An 18,506-nucleotide genomic window follows, 5' to 3' on the forward strand; every position below is an offset into this window, starting at 1 on the left:
TTGTGTATTTTTAGTAGAGACGGGGTTTTGCCGTGTTGGCCAGGCTGGTCTTGAACTCCTGACCTCAAGTGATCCGCCTGCCTTGGCCTCCCAAAGTGCTGGGATTACAGACATGAGCCACCGTGCCCAACCTAAAATCTTTTTTTTTTTTTTTTTTTTTTTTTTTGTGACGGAGTCTCACTCTTTTGCCCAGGCTGGAGTGCAAGGGCACGATCTTGGCTCACTGCAATCTCTGCCTCCCAGGTTCAAGTGATTCTCCTGCCTCAGCCTCCCAAGTAGCTGAGATTACAGGCATGCACCACCACGCTTGGCTAATTTTTGTATTCTTAGTAGAGATGGGGTTTCACCGTGTTTGCCAGGTTGGTCTTGAAGTCCTGACCTCGTGATCTGCCCATCTTGGCCTCCCAAAGTGTTGGGATTACAGGTGTGAGCCACTGCACCTGGCCTAACTTAAAATTTTAATAAATTTTAGAATAGCATTGATAGGATGGCCTCTTTTGGCTAAACAAAATGGCACATTTGTTCTTTTGGGGCTATTTGGTTAAACATTCGTCTGAAAATTGAAGAAGTACCGACTGGTCAAAAAGAATCTGTAATCTGAAGCCTCTTAATCTTGGAGTGACTTTGGAGATTTTAATGGCAGTAGGTAATTCCTTTACTGTTACTGTTGGCAGAATCTAAAGTTGAAGGTCCCTTCCACAACCAGGAAAAACTACACATTTTACAGTATGTACCATTAGTTTTACTTTACTAATGATTGGTGATTATATGTGTAAATAAGCTGGAGCTTCTGGGGCAATATGTGGCATGGGATCTATTTTGATACAGTTAAATGTCATCTTGGTTTTAAATAGTACAATACCAACACTAAACGTGTAAGATTAGCATGACTGCAAAATTAGCAATTTTGTGTGGATGGCATGCTAACTTGGGATAGCTTTTTGTTTGTGCCATTATAATTGCATCAAGTAACTTATTTCAGGCACTTATGCTCTGCATGTGCTAAATAAAAGATATATTGGTTGTGGGGGAACAATTAATGGGCTTATCTTTTGCCAACTTTTCAAGTAGTAACCCTGATTTCTTTAGGCAGATAGTACTTTTATGCAAATACAGTTATAAATGAGAATGATTAACTGTAGGACGAATCTTTGTCTAGCAGGGAACTGTGGATTCTGTGGTTTTTGTTCTTAATTCTTTTATGTGTCTTTGTAGATCAAAGGTTGTCTTATATAGGTGCTATTGGTAGCAATTTACTCAAATACAAAGACTGTGGTTTGAAAGAGATTAGTGTTTTAAATGAAAGAAGAAATCTTTTTCTTAGAATCCTTGTCTTAGAGGCAGTATGATATTTCCTTCTATAAAGTTCATAAACATTTGCTGATTTAAATACTTAGCAATTGCAGTGGTAAGTAGTGGAAGGGTAAAAACCAGTAAGAGGAGGGCCTTGCATGTAAATATTAGATAATGGGCTCCATCTGCTCTTAAACTTCCATGTAGAGGAGCACCTTGTAAGTTTTCTTAAGCTTTGTAACATTTCTCAGAACAATGTGGTGGTTTTTATTATTCCTTCTCTATGATTAGCTCTATTATTCTTTAAAGGAATTTTAAGGAAAGGGAACGGTGAGGTAGCTTCAGGGAGAGCAGAACCCCAGAAAATAAGAGTTGCGGTTTCAATTACCAAGGATGTTTGAATCCCTGAAACTGTGTAGTAAAGGCAGGAAGGAAGAGTCTTGGAAGCCTGTCTGGGCTTGAGCAATCAAATGGATACATAGCCACTCAATGTAGTTTTTTATGGTATGTGGTAGTTCAATTAGCTGTTTATTTAGCATAGATGTACAAGTACTTTTGGGCTTTTATACATTTGGAGTGATTTTTACAAAAGCGTTTTTCTGAAATTAATACAGGTATTAAATGGTTTCTTATCAGGGAATAAGGCTTGAGAATGGTTGCATAAAGAGTGGCATTAGCTTTGCTTTTTCACTTTTGGTTTCAGACTAACTAGGGTGTGTTTGTTTCCTCAGTGAGCTCAGCACAATGCCTGGATTGGTATTGTAATCCTACAAATGAAAACTATTTGTAGTAGTTTGTGAACTTATCATTGGGGTGAGTGTTTGTATGTTTGTGTGCTTAAGTGTGTCTCTTGAAGTAAAAGTGGTATCCAGTAGTTCCTGTGATTCTTTCCATCCCCTCTTCCCGGATGTGTTAGCTTGTTTTCTTTGTTCTTTGCAAATTTCATGGGGACAATGGGATTTAATATTTCTCTCCACTCTTCAGGGTTTTTGGGAATAGATAGTTATTTTATCATTTTCACATGTGATTAATTCAACAACTTTTGAGTATCAATATAGGATATTGACATTGCAGGATTTTAAAAGGTGATAGTACTGTGTAATGTCTGACACTTAAACACTCTACATGTATTTGAGGCATTAATAAATTGCAGTCTTTGCCTTCTGAATTTATATTAATGAAGGAGGGAAATGGGTTGAAATGGATGTGGCAAATCCTAGATATTTATAATACAAGGTAGGTTTTAGAATCAAAGTGAGAGTGCAGAAGGGTGTGGAAGAGTCTTATTTGGTTGGTGAGTTCAGAAGGGCTTGATGGAGGAGGTAGCATTTGAGATGGGTCCTGAAAGGTGGGTAGGGGGAGAAATATTTATTGAATCCTTTTATAATGTTTTAAATACAGTACCAGGCCCCTTACGTTACTACATTTAATCATTCCTAAGAAATATTAACTATTGTAGCCTCAAATGTTGTGTTCATCTGGTGGTTGAATGGTTTTTTAGTGAAACATTTTGTTTTGTTAGCGTTCTTGAGGATAAATATTTGTCTTTTGATAGGTCAAATCTGAATTGCATTGCTGCCTGTGGGTCCTCCTTCCTTCTCTATGGTGGCTTCTCCAATTTTTCACTGGATTTAGCCTTGAAAACCACTTGATTTTGTGGTTTATGATACTTTTCATAGATTAATTCACATGCCAGTTATTCATAATTTCCTTTAATAGGTGTTGTGTTGGGATGAGTTATTTTTCCTTATTGGGCTTTGTTCTCATTATGCCATTCTATATTTAGCTTCTGGGAGGGGAGCTTGTTCCTGGGAATAGAATCACCACTCATTCCTTTTCTCTTTAGTTTTTTAGGTGGTGGCGGCAGTCGGATAGACAATAGCACAACAACACATTTTGCAGAGGTAAGTTTTCCTTTAGCTGTAGGAATTCTTTAAGAAGTGGTTAGGTGTTAAAATCATGGCAGATACTAACTTTCCAGTGTGGCACAACATCAGAGTTTAACTGAATGTATAAGAAAAAATGTGGGCCGTAGTAACCCTTGGGAAGATTTGTGTTTTCAGTAGCTGGGGCTTGGGCGTGTTACCTTTGATAAACCCTTGATTAGGAGAAAGTAATAGCCTCAAACTGTATTCTTTTAAACTGGTAGTGTTTTTAATTCTTGTTTTCTACTTTGTTATTGTATATACAGTGTGAGAATAAGAAGCTTTTGCTGTTTTTGAAATAACAGTGTTGCAGACTCTGCTTTAGTGGTGTGACAACCAGGTAAAGTGCAGGCCAGGATAAGTTGTCGAAGTCACAATGAAATAGTCTTCAACCTTGTACAGAGGTACTGATTTCCAGGGCTTACCTCTAGTCAACACAGTAGTTTGGTGTAGATTAAGGATGTTTACTTGCCTTTCAGATCCCAAGATGGGTCTGTAAATAATTTCTATATCTTCTTATAATGTGGCGTCCATATTTTTTGGGAAAAACAAATCTTAACTGTGATTTGAAAACAGGGCATTAGTCTTCATTCTTGAATACCATTTTATATTGAATCCAGAGTAATTTTCTTTTTTTACTTCGTCCATTGACCTAAAGTCTCTTTAGTTGTGTTTTTTTTTTAAAAAAAAAGAAACCATTGTAACTGTTCTTAAGTGTATAATTCAGTGGCATTAATACTCTTTGTTTTTAATCATTTAGAGACTACAACCCAGAAGGTACCAGTCAGCCTATAAAAAACACTGACGTTTTTCTTTTGCTTGTTTGTATGTGTACCCTATATTGCCATACAACTTGTTCAGCTCTAGAAAGCTGACAGATGCTAAAAGGAAGAAATATGTTAAATCCCATAATCAGGATTTCTTTATGTTTTAGGATCACATTAGCCTTTTCCAGAGATAGCCGAAGTGCCTAGAGAGATAGCAAAATATTTCACTTTGTATGTAAATTGAAATTGTACTAGTAGTATATTTGAAAAGTGATATTTAATAAGCCTGTAAAACCCTAAGCTTCTCTCCCTTATTATTTGAAAATTATTTTAAGACCTGTAGCCCCCACATTTTGATGTTGTTAGATTTATCAACATTGTCTGGGTAATGGTCCTGTTCTATTTAGGGTGGTTTTTCTGCTTATGGTCTGTGCTACTTCTTAATATACAGTATTAAGGGTTTTGGTTAACTCTGAACTGCCCGGGTTGATTAGAGTGATTCCAGACAGATCGTGTTTTGAACTTGCATTTTTATTTTCCCATTTTAATGGATTGAAAAACATTATTTAATATGTATTCTGGGCCAGGCACAGTGGCTCCGCCTGTAATCCCAACACTTTGGGAGGCCGAGGTGAGCAGATCACCTGAGGTCTGGAGTTCGAGACCAGCCTAGCCAACATGGTGAAACCCCATCTCTACTAAAAATACAATAAATTAGCTGGGCGTGGTGGCATGAGCCTGTAATCCTAGCTACATGGTAGGCTGAGACACGAGAATCGCTTGAACCCGGGAGGCAGAGGTTGAAGTGAGTTGAGATCGCACCACTGCACTCCAGCCTGGGTGACAGAGTGAGACTCCATCTCAAAAAAGTAAAATAAAATAAAATGTATTCTGTTTGCCAGTCCTGGAAGCCTTTATGATTTCAGTATTCTTTCCTCTTGTGTGTGCTATTTGTGATAACACAGATTGTCACTTACTGATTATGCATATGCAGAAGAAGAAATTTCATTTGATTTTTCTTTAGTGTTCTCTTTTAGGTAATGGAAATAGATCGGTCTGCCAATTTTGTAGGTATGACTCACCAGAAAAAGATGCATTGAGTAAGAAGAAAAACAAATATATGTAGTCAGTTTCCTAACTTTAGTAATGCTAAATCCGACACTGATGGCATGAGTTATCCTTCAGGTGTTAAAGTATTTTTGCTGATTCATAGCTTGTAACTTCGTGTTCTTTAGATGTTGCCAGGGATTTTTAATAAATTAGCTAAGAAGTGTGTGTGTGTGTGTGTGTGTGTTTTTAAGAGATGGGGCCTTATTGCCCAGGCTGGACTCGAACTTCTGAGCTTAAGTGATCCTCCCACCTCAGGTTCCCTAGTAGCTGGGATTACAGGCAGGTGTCACTGTGCCTGGCTGAAAGTATATACTGAATGTTTCATACATAGCACTCTCCTAGAAATAGGGGCAGGAAGTAAATGTCATGGTTGCCTTGCCTGAAAGGAACTTAATTTTGTTGTGGAGCAAGTGCAAACACTTAAGAAAACAAGGAAGGCTGGGCGTGGTGGCTTACGCTTGTAATCCCAGCACTTTGGGAGGCCGAGGCAGGTGGATCACGGGAGGTTGGGAGTTCAAGACCAGCCTGGCCAACATGGTGAAACCCCATCTCTACTAAAAAATACAAAAAATTAGCCAGGCATGGTGGTGGGCGCCTGTAATTCCAGCTACTTGGGAGGCTGAGGCAGGAGAATTGCTTGAACCTAGAAGGCGGAGGTTGCAGTGAGCGGAGATTGCACCACTGGACTCCAGCCTGGGCAATAAGAGCGAAACTCTTATCTCCAAAAAAAAAAAAAAAAAAAAAAGGAAAAGTGTACAGAGTATAATAAATTTATTCTGGGGTATATGTAACAAGTATAGTAGAAGGAAGAGATAAGGTGGGCCAGGGTCTTGAGGAGAGGTCATATAACAGTGATTAAGAACACAGCCTCTGGAACCAGATTGCCTGAGCTCAAATCCTGTGTCTGCCACTTATTGGCTGTGTAATCTGGGCAAAGTTACTTAGAATCTCTCAGTGCCTCTCTTGTCCTTGTCTGTAAATTGGGAAATAATCATCCTTCCCTCATAGGGATGTTACGAGGATTAAATGAGTTAATACATGCTAGGTGTGTAGACCGCAATGTGCCTACCATCTAGTGAGTGCTTGATACATTTTAGCCATTATTAAGACTTCATAGTGAAGGTAGAACTTGCACTGGAGCCTTGAAGAGTAGGTGGAATTTAGATAAGCAAAGATGTGAAAATTATCTCAAAATAGTATTCATAAGCTATAAGGTTTTATGCTCATGTCCCTGAAGAAAAAACTTAGAAATAAAATTATATATAGAAACTAAAGTTGTTTTTCTTTTCCCTGCTTTAGTTGGTAATTTCGGCAAAGACTTATGCTCAGTTTTGCTCTATTTTTCTTTAGCTGGAGCTGCTTGTACAATGAAGTGGTTATTTTCTATAAGTAACATTTACTGATAGCTGAATTCTTAAAATACTGTCTATATTAGAAGAGGCTTATTCCAAGAAAATTTCTGACAAAATCAGTATTGACTTTTTTTTTAAAAAATGAGACTGGGGTAGGAGATAAGAGACTAATGGGATAGAGAGAAGGTAGGGGAGGGTTGCCAGTTACATGGGAGCAGTGTTTGAATAATGTGTGAGGGCCGGTGGAGAGTGAATCTGAAAATATTGCTAGTAGTTTGTAGAGAGAAGACATTGCTATACTAAGCTTCCTGGTGGTAATCTAGAAAGTGAGCCCCATAGCTACCTGAAGGTTTCATTGATTACTTGCAAACTTCTGACCACGACCTGGTGTCAGTGGGTCATCTGATCTTAGAGTCTCAGCTTACCTGAATGGATTGCTTCAGTGCAAGAGTGGCTCTGGCTGCTGCCTCAGATTGGGAGAAAATAAGATACATGGCTTTCTGGAAAAAAGAGCTCTCAGGTATGCACAAGAGGGCAGGGTGCTCTGAGCTGATTTATATGTATTTAAATAAAATTTGTTATTTGTTTTTGTTACATAAGCAGCATTATAGTGGCAGTAAAAAATTTAAAAATATGTATCTTGAGTTTCACTTTTTTTTTTTTTTTTTTTTAGACGGAGTCTCACTCTGTTGCCCAGGCTGGGGTGCAGTGGCGCAATCTCGGCTCACTGCAACCTACTCCTTCTGGGTTCAAGCGATTATCCTGCCTCAGCCTCCTGAGTAGCTGGGACCACAGGCGCGTGCCACCACACCTGGCTAATTTTTTATATTTTTAGTAGAGATGGGGTTTCACCGTGTTAGCCAGGATGGTCTCGATCTCCTGACCTCGTGATCTGCCCGCCTTGGTCTCCCAAAGTGCTGGGATTACAGGTGTGAGCCACTGCGCCCGGCTGAGTTTCACTATTCTAAGAGCTCCCTTTTCCATACATTTCCTTTCAGATTTTGTCCTAAGGCATAGTTACTGAAAAATAACAACCTTAAACTCTTTTTTGTTTGTTTTTTTGAGACGGGGTCTCGCTCTGTTGCCCAGGCTGGAGTGCAGTGGCACGATCTCGGCTTACCGCAACCTCTGCCTCCTGGGTTCTAGTGATTCTCTCACCTCAGCCTCCCGAGTAGCTTGGATTACAGGCCCCCGCCACCAAACCTGGCTAATTTTTGTATTTTTGGTAGAGATGGGGTTTTACCACGTTGGCCAGGCTGGTCTGGAACTCCTGACCTCAGGTCATCCTCTCGTCTTGGCCTCCCAGAGTGCTGGGATTATGGGCTTGAGCCACCGTGCCTGGGCCTAAGCTTTTTTAAAAATGAGAAATATTGGCCGGGCATGCAGATCACTTGAGGTCAGGAGTTCCAGACCAGCCTGTCCAATGTGATGAAACCCTGTCTTTACTAAAAATACAAAAATTAGCCGGGTGTGGTGGCGGGCGCCTGTAATCCCAGCTATTCGGGAGGCTGAGGCAGGAGAATCGCTTGAACCCAGGAGGCGGAGGTTGCAGTGGGCTGAGATCGTGCCACTGCACTCTAGCCTGAGCAACAGAGCGAGACTCCGTTTCAAAAAATAAAGAAATATCCCATATTGTCATTACTTGATTATAGCTTTATGCATTTTTTAGCAAAATACTTCTCATTTCTCATGTGCATACCTCATAACTGTTTAGAGTTGCTGTCATAAGAGTATATTGTATTTCTGCCTCTAAAAATTTACTTGGTATTATGTCATAAACCTTTTACTTGTCTCTCTGTAGTTATTAGAATTATAGCTGGACGTGGTGGCTCACGCCTGTAATCCTAGCACTTTGGGAGGGCGGAGGCAGGCGGATTGTTTGAGCCCAGGAGTTCAAGACCAGCCTGGGCAACATGGTAAAACCGTGTGTCTACAAAAATAAAAATAAAAAGTTAGCCAGGTGTAGTGGCATATGCGTGTAGTCCCAGCTACTCGAGAAGCGGAGGTGGGAGAATCTCTTGAGCGTGGGAGGCAGAGGTTGCAGTGAGCTGAGCTCGTGCCACTGCACCCCAGCCTGGGTGTCAGAGTGAGACTCTGTCTCCAAAAAAAAAAAAAAAAAAAAAAACTAGGACTTCATATTCTTTAATGGCTACATTATATTTATTAAACTATTATCCTGTGTTAGGCATATCTAGTTATATATGATGGTTGATCATTGATCATACTTCCTTTACCTGAGTCTAGAACATACTGAGAAAACATAGAACACCAGACAGATGGATATAAAAATTTAATTTTTATTCAGCTGAATTGGAACACAAAGTTGAACTGTGGCCAAATGGACATCCTAAGTTTATACAGGATGACCTACCTGAGAATTAGCGGCTGCAAAGCAGGCACACATAATCAGAACAATTTACTTTGCATTTGTGCAACTTCCTAATACACGAACTCCACTTGCTGGAGAAATGCGAAATCACTAGAGATTAGACTTTGCTATTCACTAATCAGCTACATCATTCCTCTGTTGAAAAGTACATACAATATGATGCCCTTTACATAAAATTCTAGAAAATGCAAACCACAGAAAGATCAGGGGTTGCTTGGGGATGGGAAGGGGCAGGAGGGAAGGATTACAAAGGCACACGAGGAAACATTTCGGGGTGATGAGTATCTTCCTTACGTTGCTTTAATGTTTTCACAAAATCGCCTGTGAACTTTTTCAAGATTACATTTCTAAGGTTAATAATTATAAAATTATTTACCCTTAATTGACTCTTTATACACTCTAATATTATTTTTTGAGATATAATTCATATACTACGTAATTCACCCTGTTAAAGTGTACAGCTAAGTGGTTTTAGTATATTCACAGAGTTGTACAACTATTACCACTGATTTAGAACTTTTTCATCATCCCCAAAAGAATCCCCGTACACATTAGTAGTCACTACATATTTCTCCACAGTTCTCTCAGCCCTAGGCAACCACCAATCTATTTTCTGTCTCTATGGATTTGCCTATATAGGATATTTGTTATAAATGAAATCATGGAATATGTGAACCTTTGTGACTGACTCTTTTCTACTTAGAATACTGTTTTCAAGGTTCATCCATGCTGTAGCATGTATCAGTACTTCATTTTTATGGCTGGATAATACTACATGGTATGGATATTCCACATTTTATTTATTCATCAGTTGATGGACATTTAGGTTGTTTACACTTTTTGCCTGTTATGAATAATAATGCTGCTGTAAATATTATTGTACAAGTTTTTGTGTGATCATATGTTTTTAATTTTCTTGGTTATATAACTAGGAGTGAAATTGCTGGGTCATATGGTAACTGTTCAACTCATTGAGGAACAGACCATAATATTTTAAGAAGTGCTGATGTGATCATGGTTAGTGTAGAGCAAGTTCTGCTAAATGGAAGATATTGTCCATCCTGTTTTTTATTTTGAATGTGTAAATAGTTCACCCCAAATATTTTCAGAAATATTGTCATTATACTTACATCCAGAGTAATGTTTTCAGTTTTTCAAGGCAAAACTTGTCAAACTGTCTCTGTGATTCTTTAGACTGTTTTAGCAAAACTCTATGATAGTGTTCCCTATTAGTTTTTACTTATGTAAGCTGTGTCCTGAATACCCAGTTTTGTTGTATGAGCTATTTTTTTTTTCTTTTATGCTTATCTAAGTCTACTCAGAGACAAATGACCTGAAGCTATTTTTATCCTTAGTGCTGATTTGGTATAAATTTGTGAGGTGTGCTTTTCCATCCTGTGTTCTTTGGTCAGGGTACACTATTATTTTGAGATTAAAATAGGCCACAAATACATTGACTGTTACTATTAATTTGCACTAATTTGCACTTTGTATACTAGTAGGAAAATGCCTCATGCTGATGTTGAAGCTGTTTTTAAGCATGGATCCTTTAGAAATTTTGTATATTATTAGGTGTGGTAACAATTTATAGTCATCTAAAGTATGTTAGTATCAAAGCAGATTATTATGAACTTGGTGCTTGACTTTTCTGCCAGTCAAGATTTTAAATATTTCATTTTTATATTATAATGAAACTAATGGTTACTTTGAGAGTTGTCTTCTGTGAGCAAATGTTGTGGAATTGTATATAGTAAGGGAATCATAGATTTCTTATAATTCACCTTAGTGAGATAGATGATTGAGAACATGGAGGAGTCTGCTTGTACTTTTTCACTTATTGAAGACAAGTATAGTTTTAGGTTTTTAAATGTCACGTTTACTTTGGAATTTTGGGTCAAGAGAATTCTTGTGTTCTAGACCATTTTTCAGACTAGAAACCAGTGATCTCTAATAGATGAAGACTATAACTAGAAAGTAAAGGGAAATAAGGCAGATTTGATAAGAAGCGCAAATGGCAGTTAAAATGAAAAGGTGTTTTATGTCACCAGTATTTAGAGAAATCTTTTTGTTTGGAGACAGAGTTTCACTCTTGTTGCCTAGGCTGGAGTGCAATGGCGCGATCTTAGATCACTGCAACCTCTGCCTCCCGGGTTCAAGCAATTCTCCTGCCTCAGCTTCCTGAGTAGCTGGGATTACAGGCATGCTCCACCACGCCCAGCTAACTTTTTGTATTTTTAGTAGAGACGGGGTTTCACCATGCTAGGCTGGTCTTGAACTCCTCACCTCAGGTGATCCACCCGCCTCAGCCTCCCAAAGTGCTGGGATTACAGATGTGAGCCACTGTGCCTGGCTGAGAAATCTAATTGATGTTTTTACTCTGCATATTACTTTTTGTTCTTCAGCTTATATATTAGAATTTTTAAAACTTTTAAAAAATGTTGGTCAGGCTGGGTGCAGTGGCTCATGCCTGTAATTGCAGCATTCTGGGAGGCCGAGGCAGGTGGATCTCCTGAGGTCAGGAGTTCAAGACCAGTCTGGCCAACATGGTGAAACCCCATCTCTACTGAAAATACAAAAATTAGTCGGGCATGGTGGCAGACACCTGTAATCCCAGCTACTCTGGAGGCTGAGGCAGCAGAATGGCTTGAACCTGGGAGGCGGAGTATGCAGTGAGCCAGGATGGTGCCACTGCACTCCAGCCTGGGTGACAGAGCGAGACTCCTTCTCAAAAAAAAAAAAAAAAAGTTGGTCAGAGTAGGGGTAAATGTAAGCATTTATACTCTGGTAGGAGTCTAAATTGGTACAGTAGCCCCCCCCTTACCCTGTGGTCAACCATGGCCTGAAAACAGGTGAGTATAGTACAATAAGATATTTTATTTTATTTATTTTTATTTTTATTTTTATTTTTTTGAGACAGGGTCTTGCTCTGTTGCCCAGGCTGAAGTGCCATGGAGTGATCTCGGCTCACTGCAACCTCTGCCTCCTGGGTTTGAGTGATTCTCATGCCTCAGCCTCCTGAGTAGCTGGGACTACAGGCGTATGCCACCATGCCCGGCTAATTTTTTAATTTTTTTAGTAGAGACAAGGTTTCACCATGTTGGCCAGGCTGATCTCGAACTTCTGGCCTCAGTGATCCCCCCACCGCCTTAGCCTCTCAAAGGGCTGGGATTATAGGCTTGAGCTACTGCGCCCGGCTACAATAAGATATTTTAAAGTGGGGCACAGAGGCTCATGGTTCAATCCCAGTACTTTGGGAGGCCGAGGCAGGAAGATTACTTTAAGCCAGATGTTTGAGACCAGCCACAAAATTAGACCTTATCTCTAAAAAGAATTTTTTTTTTTAATTAGCTGAGTGTGATGGTACATCCCTGTAGTCCTAGCTACTTGGGAGATTGAGGTGGGAGGATCACTTGAGCCTAGGAGATTGAGGCTGCAGTGAACCATGATCACGGCGTTGCACTCTAGCCTGAGCGACCGAGTTGAGACCTTGTCTCAAAAAAAAAAAAAAGGCCACATTCACAAAACTTTTATTATTATATATTGTTATAACTGTTCTATTTTATTATTAGTTATTGTTAATTTCTTACTATGTCTAAGTTATAAATTAAGTTATAAGTTATAAATTAAACTTTACTGTAGGTATGTGTGTATAGGAAAAAACATAGCATATAATTAGGGTTCTGTATAGCTCACTGTAACCTTGACGTCATGAGCTTGAGCTCAAGATCCTGGGTTCAAGTGATCCTCCCCACTCAGCCTCCTGAGTAGCTGGAACATCAGGTGCTTGCTACCACACTTAGCTAATGTTTAAATTTTTTGTAGAGACAGGATCTCACTCTGTTGCCCAGACTGGTCTTGAACTCCTGGGCTCAAGCGATCCTCCTGCCTTGGCCTCCCAAAGTGCTGGGATTACAGGCATAAGCCACTGTGCCCAGCCTGTTTTGGGGTTTTCTAGGTACACAAATTATTAAGAGTTCAGCAAATTTTCTGTATACTAAGGTCAATATACAAAAATCAGTTAAGTTTCTGTTAGCAGGAATTAACTATTAAAATATAGAATTTTAAAAAAAGATACTAAGGCAATTAGAAAGTCAGTTCAATAGGAAAATGGACAAAAGACATGAAACAAGATAAGACATAAAAGAGAAAGAATAGAGATTTAAAACTGATTTAATTGAAACAACTGATGAGTACTGAAAAAGTAAACTCAGTGTGATTTAACACTGAGTTTAAATTTAAGAAATAAATGTGGCTGGGCGCCATGGCTCACGCCTGTAATCCCAGCACTTTGGGAGGCCGAGGTGGGCGGATAACTTGAGGTCAGGAGTTTGAGACCAGCCTGGCCAACATGGTGAAACCCCATCTCTACTGAAAATATAAAAAATTAGTGGGGCGTGGTGTCACATGCCTGTAATCCCAGCTTCTCGGGAGGCTGAGGCAGGAGAATGGCTTGAACCCAGGAGGTGGAGGTTGCAGTGAGCCGAGATCGTGCCACTGCACCCCAGCCTGGGCAACAGAGCAAGACTCCATCTCAAAAAGGAAAAAAGGAAAAAAAAAAGAAAGAAATGTCTGGATTTCTAAAACACCAAAAAAAAAAAAAAATGTTGGGGGAAAGAGAAGACATATGAATGGCTGGTAAATATTACATGACAAGATGTTTAGCCTTATTGGTATATTCGTATCAGGGAAAGCAAACTAAAACCACAATGACAGGGTGATGTCAGCGAAAATGGTAGAGTAGGACTTCTGGGGGTCATCCCTCTGCAGAAACACCAAACACCTTGACAGAAAAGTCAGAATTTAGCTTATCAAAACTCTGGAAAGGTAATCAAAGGTTTACAGCAGCCAAGCAAATACTTCGCCAGAAGAAAGGGCACTGAAACAAGGTAAGAGATCTTTGTGGCATTTTAGCTTACCCTAGCCTCACCTCCCTTCCTGGTATGGCTGCAGTCTTGAAGATGACAGCCTGTGTTCCCCATGCTGGTGCCTGATTCCAGAGAGTGGACACTCTTCCTCCTAAGGAATTCTGTGTTCTGTTTTGTCCTTTCTCCAAAGGACTGCCACCAGGGGCAAAAAACAAACAAAAAAACCAAAAAAAGAAAAAAAAAAAAAAACCAGGGCAAACAATAAGATATTGAAAGCCTGAGAGGAAAAGCTGTAGAGTGAGTTTTTGTAGAGGAATAGGAGCTTTGAAAAGCTATTGTGGATGAGAAACTAGAAAGCCAAGTGCATAGCTCAGGGCAGTATGTGTGCTCAGAAAAGACCTGAGAAGGCCATTAGCTTTCACCTCTGGCTTGTCTTTAGGTTCAACACAAACAGGAAGTGAATATTAAGGTAGATTTATAAAGGCCCTGGGTAAGTTTTGAAGGAGTGCCTCAACAGCTAATCAGTAGAGACCTGGCGAGCATTTTACTTTTCTTTTTCTTTCTTTTTTTTTTTCTTTTTGGTTTATTTGTTTTGAAATGTGGTCTTGCCTTGCTCAGGCTAATCTTGAACTCGTTGGTTCAAGTGATCCTTCCACTTCAGCTTCCTGAGTAGCTGGAATTACAGGTACACACCACTGCACCCATCTCTTTTTGTTTTTATTTTTTACACATTATAAATGTTCAGTTTTTTAAAAAAAAATTATGAAGCATGTGAAGAATCTAGAAAATATGCTTCATTCACAAGAAAAAAGAAATGAACAGAAACTACCCCGAGGAAGCACTAATACTAGAATTACTAGACAAAAACTTTAAATCAGCTGTCTTAAGTATACTCAAAGAGCTAAAGGACACCATGGACAAAGAACTAAAGGAATTCAAGATAATAATGTCTCAACAAATAGAGAATATCAATAAAGAGAAATTTTTAAAAGTAGGCAAAGAGAAATTTTGGAGCTGAAGGTTACAATAATTGAAATGAAAATTCACTAGGGGAGCTCAACAAAAGATATGAGCAGACAGAAGAATCAGCAAACTTGGAGATAGGTCCACTGAAATTATATAGTTTGAAGAGCACACATTTAAAAGACTGAAGAAAAATGAACAGAGTCCAGGAGATGTGTGGGATACCAACATATATATCATGGTAAGGAGAGGGAGAAAGGTGCAGAAAACATGTTTAAGAAGTAATTGCCAAAACCATTTCAAATTTGACAAGACATGAATATACACATCCAAGAAGCTTAGCTAACACCCAAGAAGGATAAACTCAAAGACATCCATACAAGACACATTATAATTAAAATTTCCGAAGCCAGAGATAAAGAGAGAATCTTGGAAGCAGCAAGAGAGAAGCAACTTGTAAAATATAAGGGATCTTAAATAAGATGAATTTCTGTTGATTTCTTAGCGGAAACCATGGAGGCTAGAAGGCAGTGGGATAACATATTTAAAGTGATGAAAGACAGACCTGCCAACCAAGAATTCTAAATCTGGCAAAACTATCCTTCAGGAATTAAGAAGAAATCATGACATACCCAGATAAACAATAGCTGAGGGGGCTTCATTGTTAATAGACCTGCCCTGTAAGAAATGCTAAAAGGAGTCTTCAGGCTCACCACAGATCTATTAAATTTTCTTTTTGGCATAGGACCGAAACATGCATTTTAATTAAACATTCGTAATTTTTCTTACACAGCAAAACCAAAAGCCCCACAATGGAAAATCATTTTCTGTTCACTGATTGTTAAAAACTTTAAAAAAAAAAAGTCCTGTGACATCAAGTGCTTGCCAGGATGTGGCACAGTAGAAACTCTTAAACACTTGGTGGGTGTTTAAATTGCTACAACCAGTTTGGAAAACAATTTGTCATTACCCAGTAAAGTTGAAGATGTATAGATCATGTAATAGTTTTACAGACCAAAAATATAGAAACTCTGGTACCTCTGCAGAAGAAGACATACAGTAATATTCACAGTGGCCATTTGTAATATAAAAAACTGTAAACAATCCAGGTGTTTATTGATTGATTTTTCTAACATGTGACTTATTTCTGGTCTTTACTAGCTTTGGGGCCATTTGGATCACACGATGTTTTTTCAAGATTTTAGACCATTTCTAAGTAGCAGTCCACTGGACCAAGATAATAGAGCCAATGAAAGGGGTCACCAGACTCACACTGACTTCTGGGGAGCAAGACCTCCACGGTTGCCATTGGGTCGGAGATACAGATCTCGAGGAAGTTCTCGTCCTGACAGATCTCCAGCTATTGAAGGGTGAGTTGTTGTATTTTAAGTTCTTTTTAAGGTAGTTTCAATGAAGGACAAATTGGTATAATCTAATCTTTATAAGGGTCTCATACTTATTACCTTTGTGGACAAGGTGGACATATGTAGAAAGGATGAAAGTGAAGCTAAATTGAATGTTAGTACTCACCCGATGATAAACCAGAGAGTGAGAAATGTTATGTCTCTGATTAACATTTTTATTAATGTCTCAGATTAATTTATAGATGATATGTGTCTCAGTCCATTTTGTGCAGCTATAGCAGAATACCTGAGACTGGGTGATTTATAAAGAACAGAGATTCATTTCTTATATTTCTGGAGGCTGGGAAGTCCAAGGTTGAGGGATCCACATCTGGCGAGGGCCTTCTTGCTGTGTCATTCCATGTTGGAAGGTAGAAGGGCAAGAGAGCATGCATGAGCAAGAAAGAAAGGTGCCAAACTCATCCTTTTATTAGGAACTCACTCAACAATAACTAATCCACTTCCAGGATAAAGGCATTTAATCCACTCACAGAAGATTCATCTCTTAAAGTCTCCACCTTTCAACACTGCTTCACTGGGGATTAAGTTTCCAACACATGAATTTTTGAGGAGGGCACATTCAAACTATAGCAGTATATTTATCAAAATTTCAAAGGGGTATCAAATATATTAGGCATTAGGATTAAATATTTCAACAGATTGGAACAGTGGACTTAACATGAAATTTAATCAAGTATCTGCTTTTTGTGAAGAAAGGAAAAAAATTTAATAGGATAAATATGAAGTCTTGTGACTGTAAAAACATTCATGTAATAAATGTTTGTTGAGTGTCTTTTGTATGGGGCACTGTACTAGACACTAGGAACACAATGATGAGTCAAATAGATGGTTTTGCTCATGGATCTCATTTAGTTGGAATAATAAACGTTAATTTTAAGTGTTTACCATATGCAGAGGACTGTGCTTCATGCTTTATCTGCTTTATGTTGTTTAATTTGTGTGAAGTAATAGGTGCTATTGCTGTTTTCATTTTATAAAATAATTAACTGAGTCTCAGAGAAATAAAGTAACAGCTATTGGTGGATCTAAGACTTGAATCTAGGGCTATATGAATCTAGTGCGACATTGTCTTATATGGTAGCTGCTAGCCACATGTAGCTATATGTTTACATTTAAGTTAACCAAAAGTTAATAAAACTCAAAATTCAAAGTACCTCAATCCCAAATAGCTATATTTTGAATGCTCATTGGCCACATGTAGCTAATACTTATCATATTTGACAGAACATATTATAGAAAATTTCCATTATCTTAGTTCTATTGAACAGTGCTGTTCTAGAGCCTACACTCCCCCTCTCCCCCAACACACACCTTCTAGGCTTTATTAACATTTTACTATACTTGCGTTATTACATATCTATCCATCTGTCTCTCCATTAGTTAATCTTATGTTTTGTGCATTTCAAAGTTAGTTGCAGACATCGCTTCATAGAACAAATACAGGATATGGGAAATCTGATTTAATGAGATTGTCTAGGACAAAAATCAGTAAAATCTTACATTGTTTTAACAGCTTATGGCACCCAGAGTTAAAGCTGCTATAATCTGTGCCAGTTAAACTGTGTGTAGATTACTTTCCCTTCTGTACCTGTTTGAGATTTGAGATCCCATTATTGAGTTTCTCAATTACAGTTCATCTAAACTTTTACCTCCTATGCATCTTTTTTTTTTTTTTTTTCCTCCATTACACCCACTAAATGGCCAATTTTGGAGCAGTGCTGTGATTCACTTTTCCTTGCTCCTTTACTAGGGGATGGTTCAGTACTGCTTTAGAAAAGTCACATAAATGTGTCCAGTCATGCCCCTGCAGATAGTAAGGTGCATTTAATCTCCACTAGATTTCATGCTTTTGATTAGGCTTTTGTTTGCATTCCCTCAACAGATATTTTGAATTTTCACTAAATTTCATTCTTCAAATTTTCTATCCAATAGCTGATCCTCAGAAGCTGATTTATATTCTCCTTTATGAAAATTGGGGCCTTGGGCATGAACTCCCCAAATCCCTGTGCCCAGCTTCTCTATATCAACATTCATTTCTCCCTCCAGCCTCCTGAGATGAGGTGTCCTTTGTTTTTTTCAAGGCAAGCCTATCAGCCCATGTTCTGACCCATTCTCTAGCTGTTTCATCTGGGATTTTGTATCATCCGTCTTCCTTTTCCTGCTTTCTTTCCCAGTTAATGCCCCTTGGCCACCATTTTACTCTTTAGCTCTGTGTTTTTCAATCCTGGCTGTACATTATTGTCACTGAGGATATCTTTTAAACTGGTACCTGGACTCCATCCCCAGGGACTGTGATTTTATTAGTCTGGGTAAAACCAGGCATTGGTCATTTTTAAAAGCTCCTAAAGTTATTCTTACTGTAGCCAGAATTGAGAATTACTGTTCCAGTTACTGCCTAGTAATCTTTTTTCTTTTCTT

General features: G+C 38.7%; 1 protein-coding gene across 4 annotated transcripts in view; it reads left to right on the forward strand.

The window, feature by feature from the left end:
- The window catches only part of RNF115 (ring finger protein 115), an 82,233-nt gene that overhangs the window by 36,154 nt on the left and 27,573 nt on the right, over positions 1-18,506 (forward strand). For 2 of the 4 annotated variants that reach the window (XR_010158869.1, XM_016942602.4), the window contains exons 3-5: positions 675-726; positions 3,140-3,197; positions 15,826-16,034. Coding sequence is in view for 2 of the 4 variants with exons in the window: in XM_016942602.4 (XP_016798091.1) it covers positions 675-726; positions 3,140-3,197; positions 15,826-16,034 (319 nt within the window). In the remaining 2 variants the exon portion in view is untranslated. The remainder of the gene's footprint in view (positions 1-674; positions 727-3,139; positions 3,198-15,825; positions 16,035-18,506) is intronic. The other 2 variants (XR_010158862.1, XM_514416.8) reach the window with 1 other exon arrangement.

The sequence above is a fragment of the Pan troglodytes genome, chromosome 1, assembly GCF_028858775.2.
Source record: "Pan troglodytes isolate AG18354 chromosome 1, NHGRI_mPanTro3-v2.0_pri, whole genome shotgun sequence".
Taxonomy (NCBI): Eukaryota; Metazoa; Chordata; class Mammalia; order Primates; family Hominidae; genus Pan; species Pan troglodytes.